At 34.7% G+C, this 18,925-nt stretch overlaps 1 protein-coding gene and 1 long non-coding RNA gene across 10 annotated transcripts in view; both read right to left on the bottom strand.

Annotated features, from left to right (window-relative positions):
* dnc (phosphodiesterase dunce) overlaps positions 1-18,925 on the bottom strand; it is a 361,971-nt gene that overhangs the window by 160,951 nt on the left and 182,095 nt on the right. The window contains exon 1 of one of the 9 annotated variants that reach the window (XM_070109877.1): positions 5,136-6,332. The exons of the other annotated variants lie outside the window; for them this stretch is intronic. Within the exon in view, the coding sequence (XP_069965978.1) occupies positions 5,136-5,188 (53 nt within the window). The 5' untranslated portion in view covers positions 5,189-6,332. Of the gene's footprint in view, positions 1-5,135; positions 6,333-18,925 lie in introns of those variants that run through there. 9 annotated transcript variants of the gene reach the window in all.
* On the bottom strand, positions 6,772-11,579 carry LOC138857385 (uncharacterized). The gene is made up of 2 exons (XR_011396451.1): positions 10,257-11,579; positions 6,772-8,059 (listed from the first exon to the last, which is right to left on the bottom strand). It is a non-coding gene; the product is annotated as an uncharacterized lncRNA (long non-coding RNA).

Genomic DNA, 18,925 nt, shown 5'->3' with positions numbered 1-18,925 from the left:
GTGTGCGTGTGTGTACAAGTGTGTGATTAGAAGGCGTACCACTGTTGCGCCTAGTCTATCAATGATTAATAGCTTACAATTATAAATTTGTTAGCGCATTACGCGAGGTATTAAGTAACACACCAACACTGCGTGCCATAAGTAAACGTATACACCATGTATATATCTACATGTACAAGCAGTTTTTATGATATTTACTCGAAGTTTGCGGGTATTAATTTTAAATAGTTTACGTTTGGTAAGCTGCTAGGCTATTAGTTAGTGTACAGGCGGATTTTTGAGGACTTTAGGTGCTTAGTAGCCACTAAATATGTGGTGCGGCAAGATAAACAAAGCATACTTGCCATAAATACAATTAACATATCTGGTACGTGATATTATTTTATATAATTTTATTTACTCTATCGCACTCCAAGAGCTTACATAATATTCCTTTTTGTTTAATTTATACTTTCAATATATTCAACAAAATTCTCCAGCATAATATTAACTTTATTAAAAAAAATAATAACTCCCAACTAGGCTAACCTTCATTTTTATTTATCTAAAATTTCTTTGCATTAACTTTTATTGACTGTGATTTTATGTAATTTTTGCAATTATCGATATTTACTTAAATAAATGCGCATAATAAATCATTAATCTTATTATTTATTATGCAAACAGTGAAATTTAATTGATTTACACATTCATTAAGCATTTGATGGCTTTTATTGGGAAATTGCTTCAATACAAGTACGTATACTTATTGCCTACTAGGTTTTATACTGGACTAGATGAGATATACTAAATGATTAGTTTTGATTTACAGATTTGGGTTTTTAAATAAATAATATATAGATAGTTTTATGTATGACAGACAGGTTTTTATTTAACCTGAACAGGGTATATTAGTTTGCTAAGTTTGTAACACCCAGAAGGAAACATATAGTTCATATTTATATAAATTATCAGCATGACGAGCTGGGTCGATTTAGCCATGTCCGTCTGTCTGTATATACGCGTACTAGTGCCTCAGTTTTCGAGATGTCAATTTAAGATTTCGTGCACGTCCTTTTCTCTCTAAAGAGCTGCTTGTCGGAACCGCCGATGTCGGACAACTATAGCATATAGCGGTCATGAAAACTAAACGATCAAAATCCATTTTTTGTATGGAAAACTTGTTTATTTGTGAGGGGTAGTTAACGTTTTTTCTTGTTTGGTCATTGTTATAAGTGTTTCGAATATATAATATATAATCTATTCCGAACAAGCGATTGTAAGCCACTGTGTCTTTTTCAGTGTATGTTATTTATTTGAAGTGAAGCAACAACATTTTTTCCCCTCAAGTGTTTTAAACTGATCCTGCAAAAGTGTTGTTTGTTTATAAAATATCATATTTTAGTGGAAGTTTACGGTGAACATGCTCTAGCAGAGAGAAAGTCTAAGAAATGGTTTACATGATTTAAAAGTGGTAATTTTGGCTTGGAAGAGTGCAAGAAGAGCTGGCATAATCTTTGGAAATCACTCAAGCAGCAATTTCAAAATATATAAAAGCAACCGGGTACATTAAAAGCAAGGAAATTTAGTGACATATGAACCGAAGTCAAGATATGTTGAAAGCCGATTTTTCATGTCAGAAATGATGCTTGAACGCTACATCAGAAATCATGTTTGTATCGGATTGTAACTGGTGATTAAAAATGAATCCATTACAAGAATCCTAAATGCAAAAAGTAATATGTGAAATCTGGTCAAACAGTTAAATCAAAGGCAAGCCGAATATCCATGACACCCAGGTAATGCCCCGTATTTGGCGGGATTAGAAGGGTGTGTTGTATTATGAGCTTCTAAACCCGCGTGAAACAATTAATAGGAAACGCTACCGACAACAACTCATCGAATTGAAGATAGAAATTAATTTTCATCATGAAAACAGCGGTTCAAATCAGAACAGGGTATCACCATATGGCTTGATTGATTTTTCGCGGCCTTTATTTTGAGATGGAATCCACATATTGCCAGTATATAGTCATAGACCCATCACTTATAGTATAACTGATGAAAATGTATGCAAATATGACATTTTTACTATTAAGCAAAATTCTCTCAAACTGCAGCCCTATGAAGACCTCCTTAATAAAATAATGCTTCGATTGCGATTTTCAAATGTGACTAGATGGTTAAAATCGGAAGCCGTTATTTTAACGACTGTTGAATAAACACCAAGATTATAATCTGATATGTAACCGGATTCGGGAAGTAGATGGCATTTCATTTCGAAAGATACTAGACTAAATCAGTGTTTCATAAATATTATATATTTTCATTCTTCCCAGCAAACGAAAAAGACATGCCTGAAGACCGAGAGCACTTTTGAGCCTTACATTTTTAATATAATGAATTTGTATGAGTTCCACTTTTAGGTATATGGCGTTATAGACTAGCAAAGAAAAGTGGTTTCTTTAGGGAAGCATTCTTTGTGAGATGACCATTAGTTCTAACTATATTTTGGTGAGTGTGCGATGGCGATCTCAAAACAGTTTAGCCTAACCCAATTTATAACGCGCAATCCATATTTGGAACCCTTTTGAATATAACTTTCAGATCCAGACTCCAATATACAGAAGCATATTGTAGATTGTCAACTCATAGTAAACGGAGTGGTAACTATGAAAATAATGAAGTTTTAATTTAGTTTCCCAAACTCAGGCAAAAAAAAGTTTTCACTTAATTTCGCGCTTTTTACAGCCCTCGTTAAAACCGTACATTCACCCCGTGCTTATTATACAATTTAGTCACTTTGAAAGGCAATGGTTTTTTGTGTTTTGTGCCCATAAAAGTAATACTTTTTGCATTTTTTATGCATTTTTCTTAGTTAATAGAGCAAAACACATTTAACAGTTGATGCAGAGAAAAGTAATGAAGTACATGGCAAAAAGGTGAACAAGTACAATGCACTCGTCACGTTTCGCCTATGACACACCGACCCCCGTCAATGTTCCGCCGGCGAATTTGTGAAAAGATCTGCGCCTGAAACTGTGTGAGAGCGAGATTTACAGAGAGAGTGCCAATCATTTGCATTAGAACAAAAGGACAGTGAAAACGGGGGTTCTGGTGAGCAAAAGAGAGAGAGGCAGTGCGTGCGTATGGAATCTAAGGCCCAAAGCTATATTTGTATGGTATGTATGTATGTATGTGCATATGAAAGCTAAATAGACTCGAGAAAAGTAGTAATTTCATTTGCATTAAAACGTAGTAACATCAAAAAGTATTTATGCAGTCTTAAAGCCATTGAGTAGCTAAAATAGTAACCACACATTTTAAATACAGGCAATAATTGCTTGTAAACAAATGAAGTTGCTTTATTTAAGAAATCTATAAAGGTGTATATTTTAGAGAGGCTAGAGGAAGGTTGTGGTGAAAGGATATTTCCGGTGGGTTTCAATGAAAATTTAAAAGATGGGAGGGTAGTAGTTTTATATAAAAGGTTCGTATAAAGTACTACGAGTCAAGTTATATTCTAAATTAATACTTTTTGTTGCAAGACCATTAAGAGAGATGTAAATGTCCAAAAGCTTAAAACAAAGGCTTATTATTAAGTTTCAATATTTCAGCTGTAGATTTCGACAGATGACCATTTTAGTTTCTCTCTTAGGGTCTAAGGGGTTATATTCACTTGCAAGTAACAAAAAACATTTTTTTTCGAATTTATTTAGTAAATAAATATAGTAGCCATGAGGGCCTTTATAAAAAGTGTCTGACCTTGAGGAGGATGTTTCTGCTTAGAATTATCTCAAATCCAAAAAGCAAATATATTAATATTAATATAGACGAAAATGTAGATTTTTGACAAAATGGTGACTCCCCAAAAATTTAGTTTAATGAAAAAATTTACAATTCAGAGTGGTGTAAAAGGTCGAAATTATTGTAATAAATCTTAGTTCTTTGATCATTATCTGACATATATACATATATCAGAGAAGATTGTAAGAAAGTTTCATGTCAATCCGTAAAAATTTTCTATGAAAACAGCGTCTCGAGAGAAAAGCGTTTAAAGCTTTTGGCAGCCGAATACACTAAGTTCTTCTATCAACATTTTTACAAATATGTTCATATATTCGAAACAGTTTTTTGGATCAAGCACATTCGATATGCAAAACAAATAATAGTATATCAAAATTATTTTCTAAAACAATCAAGTCCATTCTTTAAAGTAATCGACCCATGGGTCGATTTTAAGTAGAAGCGAGACATCGTCGAGAAAATATGTTTCTGTTAGATCTAATGGATAAATTGTATTATAAAAGAAAATGATCAAATATAAAATTTGAATTTCGATATTTCATTTCTATTTTATACAGAATCAAGGTCAATAAAGTATTTGTATATGAAGTGGAATGGAAGATAGGAAGCAACTGATCATCGCAGGGTAGTCATTATTCGATACATTTACATACATAGACATAATAAGTGAAAGTGACGTCACTAGTGAGTAAAATTTTGTCGAATATGAGTAAAATTTTGTCGAATAAGCTTTAATGTCAAAGCACTGGGATCAGTCAGCTTGAGAACGTCCATCTTTTAATGCCTTTATCACGAAACTGCAGTTTTCAGATAGAGTGTCGAAGGTATTTGAATACTATCGCACGTATCCACGAGACATTTTAGCTATACATATATTCACCGCAGTATTGTCTAGTAAATTTAGTACGATTTTACTTCTAATTTTGAGATAAAAGTTTAAAACTTTTTCGAAAAATATACGTAAAGCATAAAGTGTACGTACTTTAATGGCATGCCTTATATGGATTAAGATCTTGTCTGCTATTTGGTTTCCGCTAGTACAATTGCTAAACGTTATTCCGAAGATAATATAATTTTTTATACACTCAAATACATATACATTTAGAATAGTCTGAGGGAAAAAATTTAGATAGTCAAAATGAGGCCTTCTTGGAGGCTTTAGATTGGTTTCAACTCTTTAGGGGCGAACAATAAAAATTAATAAACTGTGGTCAAGAAAACTCAAGATCTCATGCCTGACGTAAAAATGAGTTCTATTAAATTGTAAAAGGCTCTATAATTCTTTTTGAGCACTATACCAATAGAACTTATAGCAGATAAATACATCAAGTATTAATATATTAACCTACCTTGTTGGTGAATTGCGAAAATTATAGCAACAACAACAAAATGAGCACACCATATACACCAAAAAATTAACACCACCACACCACGTTGTCGGCGCTGTTGCCCCGTCCGCACCTGCTGCTGCGTCAACACCTACTGTAGCACCCGCGTCTCCAGCCTCACCACCAGCACCTACATCTAAAGTTGCCGGCACAGCACCAAATCCACTGGTCGGCGCTGTTGTAATGGGCACACCAGCCGCCGCTTTGCCGTCACCACTCTCGATCAAACCAACGCGACCACCAGCCGCAGCACCAGCAATGTCAACTACAATCAGCGAACTCGCCGAGGGCGTAGACGATTTTCGTCGTGCGCGTGCTTTACGTGCACTGGGCGATTGGATTTTCAGAAAATGTGCTAAGCGCGCGCGTGTCGCCTTGATACCGCTGGCGGCGCTGATGGTGGCGCCAATGCTGCCAATGCTACCGCTACTTAAACGTTTCACCGCTGGCTTAAAGCTCGGGATGGTTGGTATGTGGTAGGTTTGTTGCTGCTGCTGTTGTTGTTGGGCTTGTTGTTGTGCTGTGTGCGCGGATAGCGCTGGCGGCGGATACCGTTGCGCCTGTAACTGTGTGTTTGTAGCAGTCTTGCTTGTTGTTGTTGTTGTGGTGGTGGTGGTTGTTGTAACTGTGTGACTGGCAATGGCAGCCGCCGGCGGCTGCGCTCTTGCCGACCTCACCTGCGTCGCGGTCGCACCTTTGCGCTCCGCACGTCCCGCCAGCGCACGTGTCGGTGCGACCGTCGTGACTGCCGGTGCGCCGATGCACGCTGTTTGTGATTTTGTAAATCGTTCAGTCTTTTGTTGTGGGGCAGCCTCCGTCGTAGCTAGTACAGCGTGGGCGTGGCCGTGGCGCGGCGCTGCTGTTGCTGTCACTGGTTCTGAATTAAAGGTGATTTGCTTCTTTTTGCGCACTTTCTGTTTCACTTTACTGGTCGCCTTCAGCAGCGGTTGTGTTTGATGTGCTGTTGTTGTTGTTGCGGTTGTGGTTGGCGTGTGTGGTGGGCTGGCTGCAGCAATTGCAATGTCTGTTGAAATTGGTGTGCTTGTTGTTGTTGTGTTGGTGGGAATGTGTGTTGTTATTGTTGATTTTTTTGTTGCTATAGTGGTGATGGTGCTGCTGGCGAACGTATCGTTGTTGTTGGGAATTTTCGAAGTTGCTGCTGTCTATGTGTTAATGATTTCTAGTTGTTGTTGTTGCAAATGTTCTGATTAACGATGTGGTCAGGTTATTGTTGTTGTTGTAGTTATCGCAGATTTTTTCTTTGCAATGCGGATGATAATTTGTGTTATTGTTGTTAATATGTTGTTGTTGTAGTTGCTGCCCGCGGCATGCTTAAATTTAATTAGTTCTGCTTCTGTCTGACTTTGACGGCTATTATCGTTATTATTGTTAAATATTAGTTGAGCTGTATCATATTTTATGCTTTTGTTTTTAAGATTTTGTATTATGCTTTTTTATTTTTTGTTGCATCTTAAAAATATATATTTTGCGTCGTTTTTTTTCCTTCACTGCAGCACTTGAATTAAATTTGATACTTTTAAATTTTTCTTGAATTCCGTAACGTTCCGTTTAGTTACCAATTTCTTTTTGGTAACTCTTCTATTTTTTTTTTATTTTTTTCAAACCCATATTTTTAGTGCGCTTTTATAACCGCCGCCCAGCACTCATAATAAACCTCAATTATTACTTCAGTTGCTAAGATTTAATTGCTGTTGCTTATTTTTTCTTATCGTCATAACTTCTTTAGAAATAATTGCCGTGAACATTTTTGAATTCTCGATAGTAAACTTTAGTGAGTCAGATCCAAGAGTTTAATGCTTAGTTTGCCATCAATTAAGATGCCTTTTGTATACTACAACAACAACCATTCTTTTCCATAAATTATTTTGATTTAATTTTCCATAATTAAATATTTAACTTTGCTCGTTTTAGTTTAATTTTTAAAAAATTTTCAATATTTGTTACAAGCATGGAATTTTCACCTTTTCTACTTCCTCTTTTATTTCACAGCACATTTGCACACTTTTGCTTTGTATGCAGTTTTCCGGTTGCGAACTTGCTGCTTTCTCAAATTTTTACTTCTTTGACATTTATTTTTTTTATTTTCTGCACTTTTCAGAGATATTTTGCTTGCTTTTTGTTGATTGCTTTAGATTTTGTATTGCTTTTTTTCAGCATTTCCCTGCCTTCACCGTGAACACTTTGTGAAGATTTTGCACTCACATACTTTCTAATTGTTTATTCCTCTACACTTTTTTCACATTAATTTTATTTCAAATACTTATATTGCACATGTTCTCCAGTGTATCGCAGCACTAAAAATATAACAGTTGTATTTTGTTAAAAAAAATATAAATAAATATAAAATTTTTTTCTTTACTTTTGGTCAATATTTTTTTGATTAGCGACTTCATTGTTTTCTCGATTTTTTATCACACTAAATTTGCATTGTTGTAATTTTGTTGATTATTTGCTACATATTTCCTCGTGAGTTCTAATTTCAGCCGCTTATCGCTTCTTATTAAAAAAAAATTCTTCTTATTTTTAACTTATTCCTTTATTTTTATTTAAAGTTTTTTTTTCAACACTACCAGCTGCTTCTTTCTGTATGCTCTATCACTATTCACGAGTGCACACGCTCTGACTTATTTGTATACAATTCGGCATGCTGCTTTACATAATTTCCATGCTCGTGTCTACGTGATGAGAAACTGTCGCCAGCGGCTGTTTTGTTGCAATTTGTTTTTGTTTTAGTTTATTTCTTTATTTATATATGTATTTTTTCTACTTTTTGTTTTGCGAAGAATGCTTTAAGCTGTAAGGGTGCGGTGATACAAATGTCGACAGAGAATTTATCTACTCTTTGACATTGAATGGAAATACGCCTAATATTAAATAAAACTATTTAAGATGGAAATACTTTAAGAAATCGAACACTATAGAACTATATTGGAATATTGGGAAGAAACATGTACAGTAAGTTCCAATATCTGATTTACAAAACTAAATAATTTAGTTTATAATAGCTTTCAATTGAAAATTATTTAATTTTTTACTTAAATTTAAAAATGAACTAATTTTTTTAAGCAAATTAATTAAATTATCAAAAAATAATTTTTATTTGATTCTTAATAATTAAAATCAATCTAAGCATTATCAGCAATAAGATAAAATAATAAACAAAAATCGATTTTAGAAGCATTTGCTGTTTTTAGGGCGAAAGGCCATAATTATATTCGTGCGGTTTGCCAAGATATGGCGTAACTTAATTATTATTCGACTGTTCCAATATTCCAAACAAGAGTTTGAAAGCTACTGTCTTTGTGCGTATTTTTCAGAAGATTTTTAGGTATATGTTATTTATTTGAAGCGCAAACAATCATAATTTTTTCACTCAAATAATTCGACCTTTTTGAAAAAATGTTTTTGCGGTGGTTTTCATTACTTTAATATAAAGTCATAATTTTTGGTGGAAGTTTGTGGTGAACATGCTGTAGCTGAGCGAACGTGCCAAAGCGGTGATATTGGCTTGGAAGACGAAGAACGTCCTGAGAGGCCAAAAAAGATGAGGAACTGGAAGCATTACTCGATGAAGATTGTTGTCAAACACAAGACAAGTTCTAAATTTGTTGGGGTTCGAGGGGCGAGTTATATTATGAGCTACCAAAACCGGGAGAAACCATTAATGGGGTACGCTACCGACAACAATTCATCAAATTGAAGCAAGCAATTGCCAAAAACGCTCAAAATTTGCGCCTAGACCCAAGACTCGGCCTCATGCTGCAACGACCGGTAAAAACTATTTGAAAAATAGCGGCAGAGAAGTTTTGGCTCACTTGACTTATATTTACTTGAACAAGCACCTCTTGGGGAGAAAAAGTTCATTTTTCATAACGTAAATTTAGAGGCAAATTTAAACCCTGAGTCAAATGATTTTTTGGAGCATTTGAGATTGAATATAAACCAAACTCATATGATGTAGAAATAATTACCGCTCAAGTGTAGCTTACACCAAATTGAGCACCACCAGTGTATTCTTTAACAAATATCTTAAAAATATCACCATCAATAAAGCGTAATTTATGATATTTCTGGCACAGAAACGCTCTTTTGGAAGTAGAAGCCAATGGTTTACATTAATAAATTATGGAGTTAACAAACTCTGGAATATTTTTTTTCAGTTTTTGGTTTTACTAAGCATTATGAGTGTTTAAATTTTATAAGAACTACTTTCTTGAAAGCGGACCAATGAATATTATTTAATTTCCAATCGACGTTTAGTGTTTTATTGTAACAACGAGTTTAGTGGTTATCACATAGGTTAGATCCAATCGGGATTAAACAGATTGTGTATTCGTCGCATTTTTATCTGGTGTTTTTTCTTATTATTTTTATAATACATCGCTTTATTAAAAAAAGTTATATAAATTATGCATTTGTATTTAAGTATATGTATTTGTAGACTCACGCATTATTTTGTAATTGGAATTAAAGTTTAGAAAAATATGTATTTTAAAATTTATTAACTTCCATAAATGAGCAGCTGAAAAAATACGAAATTGCCATATTGTTGGGCAACATATTAGGAAAGAAACACCGTTATAAAAGTGTGTATTTGTACTTATGGAACTTTGTTGATGAACTTTATTTTTGAAACACACCCACTAATTTATATATCTATTTCAGTATTTTATATAGGTATATATTCACAGCACCGCTATAAAATTAACTTTTGGCAGCGCATCACAAAATTAAATGCACACATTATTTATGTATAAATTCTATATGTATATTTACATATGTAAATATAAAGATATAAATACACGCACTAACGTTTATGGATCTCTATGTATACATGTGCGTGGAGGAAATCTATGAAAGCACACACAGTCTGACTGAGCGTTGTCACAACACACACGGGGGACCAAGTCCAGACGGCGAGCATAGGGAAGCAAACTACGACGATATAGTTTACGATTTCTTCAAATTTATTGCAGCAAACTATAAACACTTTTTTTAAGATATTTACTATATTGATTTCACATTTTCCGCCACGCACTCTCTTTGGAGATTTTCACTTACTTTACACGCAGAATTTTCACAATTCTCTACAACTTGAAAAATTTTCACTTCGTTTTAATAACACGGCTGCTGATTTTATCTTTTATTTATTATTCGGCTCTACACAAGCGCGCGCGTACGAACGCTCACACAGCGTCTGCTACAACTGCTCCGGCCGATTTTGGCGTGCACAGCTTCTTTGCGGACGCTGCGCTACGCTCGCCAACAAAAAAAAAAAAGACTTCCAAGCAGCGCACAACAAAAAAATTAGTCAACAACAAATGGGATGTCGTCGCAAGCGAGCAGTTAGTTGTGTTTGAGTAAATATATAAAATTTAAACAAAACACACACACACAGCTGACGCGCTCAGCGACAACTTAGACACGCTCGCCCGGTTTCGAGTTTAGCTTTTACAGCTAGCTACGAGCCAGCTATTTAACAAACGCATCTTAGTAGCGCCTATAAATTAACTGCTGCTTAACCGCCGTACTACACACCAGCTAAGTGTGGAGATAATAAAACACTAGCAGCACAGTCTGCTACATATACACACACCACTGATTCGACTGTCTGACCGACGACTGTGCCAGCGTCTGAATGAAATCGTACTGAATCGGCAGAATTGGCCAAATGGCGAAAGTACGCTGTGTGTACTATGCTGCGAGCAAAAATAGTAGTAGCGACTAAATAAGTAGGCAGTATGCAGCAGCAGCAGCAGCGGTGGCGACGCCGACAGCGACAGCAGCCACTACAGCGAGTTGTGGAGCGCATTGGGGACTACGAAGGAGAAGAGGCAGAAGCAGTAATAGAAACAGAAAAACAAAAACAGCTGCGACTGTGCTGAGTAGCAGAGCATAGTGGAGTTGGTCGGTCGGTCGTTGGAGGCCCCAATGCCTATTTGAACAGCAGCCAAAGTGGGAGCAGCAGCAAAACAAAAGCTTTAAGTGGCGCAAATTTTGACGAAAGAGTGTATGCTGGCCTGCTAACTACCAAACAACCAGCCGCCACACCTCTCACTCTGCAGCGCACCCAAACAACAAACTGCCGGTGCTAACAACCCTCATTCAAAAGCACCCTATATTTACAGCACGAAATGACAAACACGCACTCACTCGGCGTCGTCGTGCACTGACACATGACAATCGTGTGTTAAAAAAGCGAATACAACCGATTGTCTGTTTGTATACAGACTGCTATATAAATATATTTTTGAATGCGTTTATTTTTGTCACAGCTAGCGCTGCTGCTGCTGCTGCTGGAGTTCGCTCATTTCGCAGCTGATAAACATCTGGCGAACAATGAACAGCAGTAGTCGGAGCAGCAGCAGCTTCATCATATGCACAGCACACTAATAAATACAATAACAAAGTAATAAAAAGAATAATAGCTGAAATTATAAAGTGTAGCAGCAGCAGCTGCATTTTAACAGACACCCACCCGTTCGTAACATAACATTGCGAGTGAGTTAACATTAACGGAGCGTGTTGGAGTCAATGCAACTCGTTAGTGGGGCTTGTGTTGCTCTTGCTGTTACTGGAACATTAACTGTTTAGCTCTACATCTGCTTGGTGGTGTCCACCCACACAAGATAGTCGCTCTGCTCCCTACTCTAGACAGTTTTCCACCTAATATTAGCGCCAGTTAAGAAAAATTTCTATTGCTTGTTTTGTTCTCATGTGTGCTCTCATTTTTTCTCTCTCTCTCGCCTGTAAGCTTTTAGTCGTTTTGCAACAGATTATCTTTAATAATTTTGATACTCTTTTATTTACACTCTTAACAATTTGTTATGCTGCCACATGAGGAAAAATTTGTGAAACATTGTTTGAATATTTTTATTTTGAGAAAGCAATAAGCAAGCTTCAACGCCTGAAAAACACTATTGACCGATATGTAAGCTACAAATTAACCGATAGTTTGAAAGTCGTATATTAAGTATATTGGGGCTAGGGGTAGTACTGGCCCGATTTCATCCATTTTAGGCATAAGAAGATAATGTAATAAAGATAGACGCTCTCTCGAGTTGTTATTCGACGTTTTTCATCGACCAACAATTCCATCTTCGAAAGAGCACCAAACAAAATTGATTCCAAAAAATTCAGAAAAATTTTTTACAAACAAGCGTTGCTATATCAGCTGTTAAAATATGTAGCGGTAAAGCGGATGCAGGCGTGATTATTGTCCGATTTCGTTCACTCCGACATATGAATGCTAAAATAATAGCATGTAACAAATTTGGTTAAAATTAGTTCAGTAGTTTCCGAGATATAGGTTTCACCTAAAGGTGATCCAATCCAATTCAGATTCCAGCTCTTACGAAGCCCTTCTGTACCATCTCCGGTCAAAAATTTAAAGTCTCAGAAGCTTTTATTTATTCAGTTTTATACCTTGTGGTAGTTTTTAACATAACCGTTATTTAAAGAGTGGTAAATAAACATTTTAATTTATTTTTAATTTTGTGCACTCCTTATTATATAATTTTTGAAAATAAATAAAAAGCTGGCAACACTCATACACACATCTTTATTCCAAAATAGTTTATGAATCATTTAAGCTAATTTCTCTTTTCTTTTCTCTCTAATATATTCTACTCCATTTTTTATCAACTGTTGAACGCTTCCATATGCATTTCTTATCGAATTATTTATACTCGTATGATTATATCTCCCCTTCTACCAAATGCAATTGTTCACGAGTGTTTATTCAATTTATTTTTTACGTGTACGGCGAAGCGTTTACGGGTTAAATAATACACGCTCGTGCATTGTTTTGAGAGTTTGCTTGCACAGTTGCATCCGCTACGCTTGGCTTATTTACAGTGAAATATTGAATTTTCTAGCGATATATTGTGCCCAGGAAAGCTGTTTGGGTGTGAAGAGAAGTAAGTAAAACATGATGGGGAAGTTTAGGGGGAGAACTCCGACAATGCTTTTTATAGATATGATATGCATGGGGAAATAAAGTGTGGAGAAATACGAAATTATTAAAAACAAAAAGAATTTTGGAAAAATTTGAGATTAAAAACATAAGGATATAGTTTACTTAAACTTCAAATACAAAATTTTATAGATTTTTAAATTTTTCATGGATTTTTCTAATAGAAGATTTTTCTGAAGTTATTTGAATTAATTATGATTTTTTATTATTTCGGCTTGTATTGTACAACTATTATCGTTTGTTTTTGCTCTCATTCGAAAATCTATAAGTTCTGTTTGAAGGAAGAAAATAACGGTATATTACGAATATTGTATTAATGCTCAAGTTGCTTCTGGGTATGTTTTCTTCAATTTATATTATAATAATATATTATTTCTAAAGACCTTACCAGGAAATAAATTTCAATAAAAAGTGAAACTTATCCGTAATAACAATCTTTTAGAATTTATAGTCCAGTTTTCCACAAATCAAAGGTTAATCTCTTTAGGCTTTGGGTATTAAAAATTATCAAAAAAATTATCACTGATATTTAAAACCATAAAAAACTGAATGAAAAATACAAAGATTTATTAACTCAGTATTTTACCATACATTTCATAAAATTAGGAGTTTTTATATCCGTAATACTTACCCTATAGAAATCGAAAATAATCCTATGGTGATGAACACTATTATTGCTTTAGGTCATCGAGAAATTAGAGGAAATAAAATCTAAACAATTTCTTTTACATAGGTAGTATCTCAGATATATCCGTAATTTATCCTAATACCCCTTGAATAAAAGGAAGTCCGATGATCACTTTTAAACATCTAAAAAAGGTCTGTTTAGGCACTTGGAAAGCATGCTCTCAGGTGTATTCTCCAGAGAGCATAGTTCGTAGCTGCAACTTTTTACAAAAAGATTTAAAGCCAAACTGATTTTGCTTAATTATATTATAACTGGGCTAGATACATTTGCTTCAATATTATGGTCATTAAGAAAAGATACATGATTAGTCGGTAAGACTCTGTCAGAAGAAAAGCGATTTGCAAATGGTCTTATCTACTGATTTACCCCTTAAAGAAAGAAGTAAAAATATGTGAGTTAACTTTTCGTTCATTTGTCCGAATTTTTGAATTTTATGTAAAAGTTGTAGAGATTCGATATCGATTTTAGTGGGAGTCATTAAAAATAATAAATAACATCGGTCTACAGCTTGCTTTTACGTATAAAAAAAGGAACAATTCAACTCAATAAAAATACACAAACAATTTACATATAGATTATTTATCATCAACGATTTAGTTTTCATTTTAAAATAGACTCCAAATGTTTAAAATTAAACGATTTTATTTTTCCTGTTATGTTTCGTAGAAGTTTCTTTTAATTTACCCAAATAAAGTCCCCAATCGTGATTTTAATATACCGAGCTTGGGAACGTCTTTCAAATTCAATTATATCTTGATGAAAGCGTTCTTCATGTTCTTCCGAATAATCTCTCATGTCTTAAAATTGATCTAAATGAGAATGTAACTTGTGCATCTTTAGAGACATTCCACGTCCTATAATGGAGAAATTCGTAATAATGTCAGTGATTAGCTCCTCATAATTGTTAGCCCTATTGCGCTACTGCCCTAGAAGTGTTACAGGCTTTCTTTCCACATAGCTAAGCAACTTCGGGCAAGTATCACAATTTATCTCTAATTTTTTTTGCGACATTTCTACAAAGATTCCAGCTTCTATTTTTCCCTCTGAAAGCTTTGGAAACAAAATCTTCCAATATTTTGAAGTTTCGGATTTATGATTAAGAGCCTTGTATGGGTGCAAAAATCAACCAATGGTTTAATCACTCTAATTGCTGAAAAAGCCAAGTTTTGCGATCTGTAATCGGCTTTTCCTATATACATTTGCTTATATAACCAGAATATATTAGAAAACTCATGCGCAAAAAAAATTTTTTTTGGTTGACCTGTGTAATATATTATAAATTATATATTATTAAAAACAAAGAAAAAGCACTACAAGCTCCAAATTGTTTTTCTCAAGTTGGTACATCTGGCGTAGCAGCACATGCAAAGTTACAAGTCATTCTGTCAATTAATTCTTGGTTTACAAGCCATTTGAAGTTAAAGTGTGCAATTTTTTTTTTAATAAGGAAAAAATTGAATTTCACGCAGTTCTTTATTTTAAAAGGTTTAAAAGCAAAGGAAATTTAGGAACAAGTGTTAGAAGTTTATAAGAAGTCCTCCTTTCAATTCAACAAAAACTGAATCGAAACCAAATTTCTCAACATAATTTGAAGCGTTTTAAGCAGAATAAATTTCTTGCGTCGTTTTCCATGATTCTATATTGAAACAAGAACGTTTGCAGCGGACTGAAGCTGGTTGCTCAGCTCCAAAGCAGGTGAAGTCACAACGAACTAGCAAAAAAGGTTATGACATCATTTTTTTGGGATGCAAATGGAATTTTGTTGATTGATTATCTGCAGAAAGGTAAGACAATCAACTCTGAATATTATTGCAGCCTTTTGGATCAGCTGGATGAAAAAATTCGTAAGAAAAGACCTGGTTTGTAGCACAATTAATAATTTTTCATCAAGAGAATGCACCTGCTCACAAAGGTCTTTTAACAATGACAAAATTCACGGAATTAAATTACGAATTGCTTGACCATCCACCGTAGTCACCAGATTTGGCTTCTAGTGACTATTACCTCTTCAGAAACCTGAAACAATTCCTTCGTGAAAAGCGTTTTTCGTCTAATGAAGAAGTTATTACAGCCGCAGACGGATATTTTGCAGAGCTTGCGGAAAATCATTATAGGGATAGCATAAAATGATTAGAGGATCATTGGAATAAGTTTATTGTAGTTAAGGGAGATTATATTGAATAAAAAAATATATGTCGTACCAAAAACAGAATTTTTTTATTTCGAGCACAGACACTTTATATGAGTTAAAAGTTTCCGGAGTGACGAAATCGATTATCATCGAGAAAGTATAGGCATAGTTTTAGAACAATATTCCCACTTAATATATCTATTTAAAGGTCAAATAAGTTGATGGTATTCGAATGGCATTATATTTAATGTGGACGTAGTTGTATTTCAAGTTTGCCTAATTTAAAAAACTGCGAAAATGAACATCAAGTACCAAAACTGATTAAGAATAGTTGAAATATATGTGAGATAATTGTTTTCATCTAAAAATGTGTAGGTACCTCTACCATACTTCAATTTTTAGAGACAAAATATGTCAAACTGAACATTTTACACTTGAATTTTGAAAAGGAACACCTGAACTTGTGTCCTACAATATTGAAAAACGTGGAAGTGATGTAATTTTAGACTATTTTTAAGAAACCTACTTTCAATTATACAGGTACACAGTACCTAAAAATACTTCACTTTTATTTTTTAAGCTGGATTGTCCAATATTTACGTGCACATATATGGTATTTGCCTCAGAAATGTTTTTTATAGTATACCTTTGGGCGCTAAATATATTTGCCTCAGAAACGTTATTTTTAGTATATGTTTGGGCGCCATGGATGAAAATGGATAATTTATAGGAAAGGTATAATATGATATTAAAACAAGTTTTATAATTTGAAGAGAATACATTCGCATTGGAATGCATTCCTATGCCTGTTGAAGAATTTTTTTATTTTCAGCGAAGACAACTCAGTCTGCCCACAACAGCATTAAAAAGCCGGTTTAGTTAAAAAAAATTTTTACAGCAAACATATGTATATTGTGGACGTAAAATATAGCATGTTTTGCCTTCATAAATTCTGTTACGCCAATTAAAATTAATACAGCATTGCGCCAACGCCGCGAGCGCAACAATGCAATGCGTACGGGCGAGCAGGCGAAGGGAGGAGTATGCATAGCGAACGGGTATTTAAGCAAAACATACACTTGACGGTGTATTTAAAATTCAAACTAATGAAACTTTATCGCGCAAAACAAGCAACAAAAGCAGAAAATGGCAGCGAAACAACAAACACAACAACAATATCGAAACCGAAACAAAAAAACAAGCAGCAAGTAATAAAAACAACAATGGAATCGAAACCGAAAAAAAAGAAATAAGGAAGCGCTAAATTCGGGTGTAACCGAAAATTTGATACTATTGCCACTTGCGTCACGTATTACGTATTTTGGAGATAGGGGTAGTATTGACTTGATTTTATCTACTTTTAGCTTTATGACATATTATTAAGAGAAAGAGATGCTCTCTGCGTTTCATTAAGGTTCCTCACTTACCATCGCCAATATATAAGTAGTAAAGTCAGCCGGATGTTTCCCAATGCTGAATGCCAGTTACATAGGAGTTTGGGCAAGTTTTCAATTTTATCCGTTTTAGGTACATAGATGCATCATTATTAGAAAGACACGCTCACTCAATTTCATTAAGATAACTCATATATTGGGCGATATTTGCGGATCAAAGTTAGCCGGAAGTTCGAAAATCTTTATGTTATGTATATGGGGACTAAAGGAAATATTGATCCGGTAAAATAGATATGCTATTTTTGACATACAAGCATAATATTACCCGGAAAAGACTTTTTCCGAATTGAAATGTATTTTATATACATATAAACTATACATTTTCGATAAAACGTTCGCATAGGAACTGGGGTCCACATATTCGGTAGTTGGGGGCTTGAACAGTTGTAGCCCGATTTCGACGATTTCGGGTCATAACGTGGACACTTACAGTCACTATTTGTGCAAGTGAAAGAATCAGATGGAATTTAAAATTGTGTTATATGGAAAGTAGGCGTGGTTTTTGTTCGCTTTAGCCCATGCAGTGTAATGCAGAAAAGTCAGGATAATATGACCTGCTGAATTTGGTTGAAATCAGTCTAGTAGGACACGAGATATGGGTTTTGATCTGAATGTGGGCGGTGTTACGCCCATTGTCTTAATTTGACATTGGCTCCTCTACATCATCTTAGGTGCAAAATTTAATGCCTCTGGCGCATTTAGTTATTGATTTATCGCGCTTTTAGTAGTTTTTAGGAAAACCGTTATATGGGGAGAGAACGGGGTTATATTTCGAATTCATAAGTTTTCTCATTGTCGGTAGGAGTTCTTATAGGACTTGTCGTTAGCGAATTTGATTACCATAGACTTAGCGCATTTTGGATATATGTATATATCGTTCGTTGTTCCGTGCTACTGAAATTCCCTGTACTGAATTACAGGTTAATATCTTAATTTATTGCTTAGTTATGGCTCTTTATATGTTTTCGATTTAAGGAGTTTTGTAGGCGTGGCAGTAGTTCGATTACGCCCATCGCGTGCGAAAGGAACAAGTGTACCACGTTTCGTTAAGATATCTTCATTATTATTCAAGTTATGACTTGCACAAACGGACGGACAGACTGACTCGGATTTCAACTCGTCTCGTCAACCTGATCATTTATGTATATATTGTATAAATCCATATCTATCTTGCTTATTTTAAGCTGATGCACACAACCGTTAGGTAAAAACAATTATAATACTCTGTAGCAACATGTTGTAAGAGTATAAAAAAGCGAAGGGAAATTGCAAACGTTTGTCGTCATTAGCACAGCGAAATGCGGTTCATAGTTGCATGCAACTAAGCAACAACAATAACAATAAGCAGCGGCCCACAATGCCACGCACAGAGACTGTTGTTTTATGCTTAGCAACACTTTGTTGCATGTGGCGCACTTTCACTTTTATGTGGCCACCAAGAAACAGACGTCATAACTTCATTTAGCATTGCGCCATTCGCAC

Source organism: Bactrocera oleae, chromosome 5, assembly GCF_042242935.1.
Source record: "Bactrocera oleae isolate idBacOlea1 chromosome 5, idBacOlea1, whole genome shotgun sequence".
NCBI lineage: Eukaryota > Metazoa > Arthropoda > Insecta > Diptera > Tephritidae > Bactrocera > Bactrocera oleae.
This window is presented reverse-complemented; position numbering and strand designations above follow the sequence as displayed.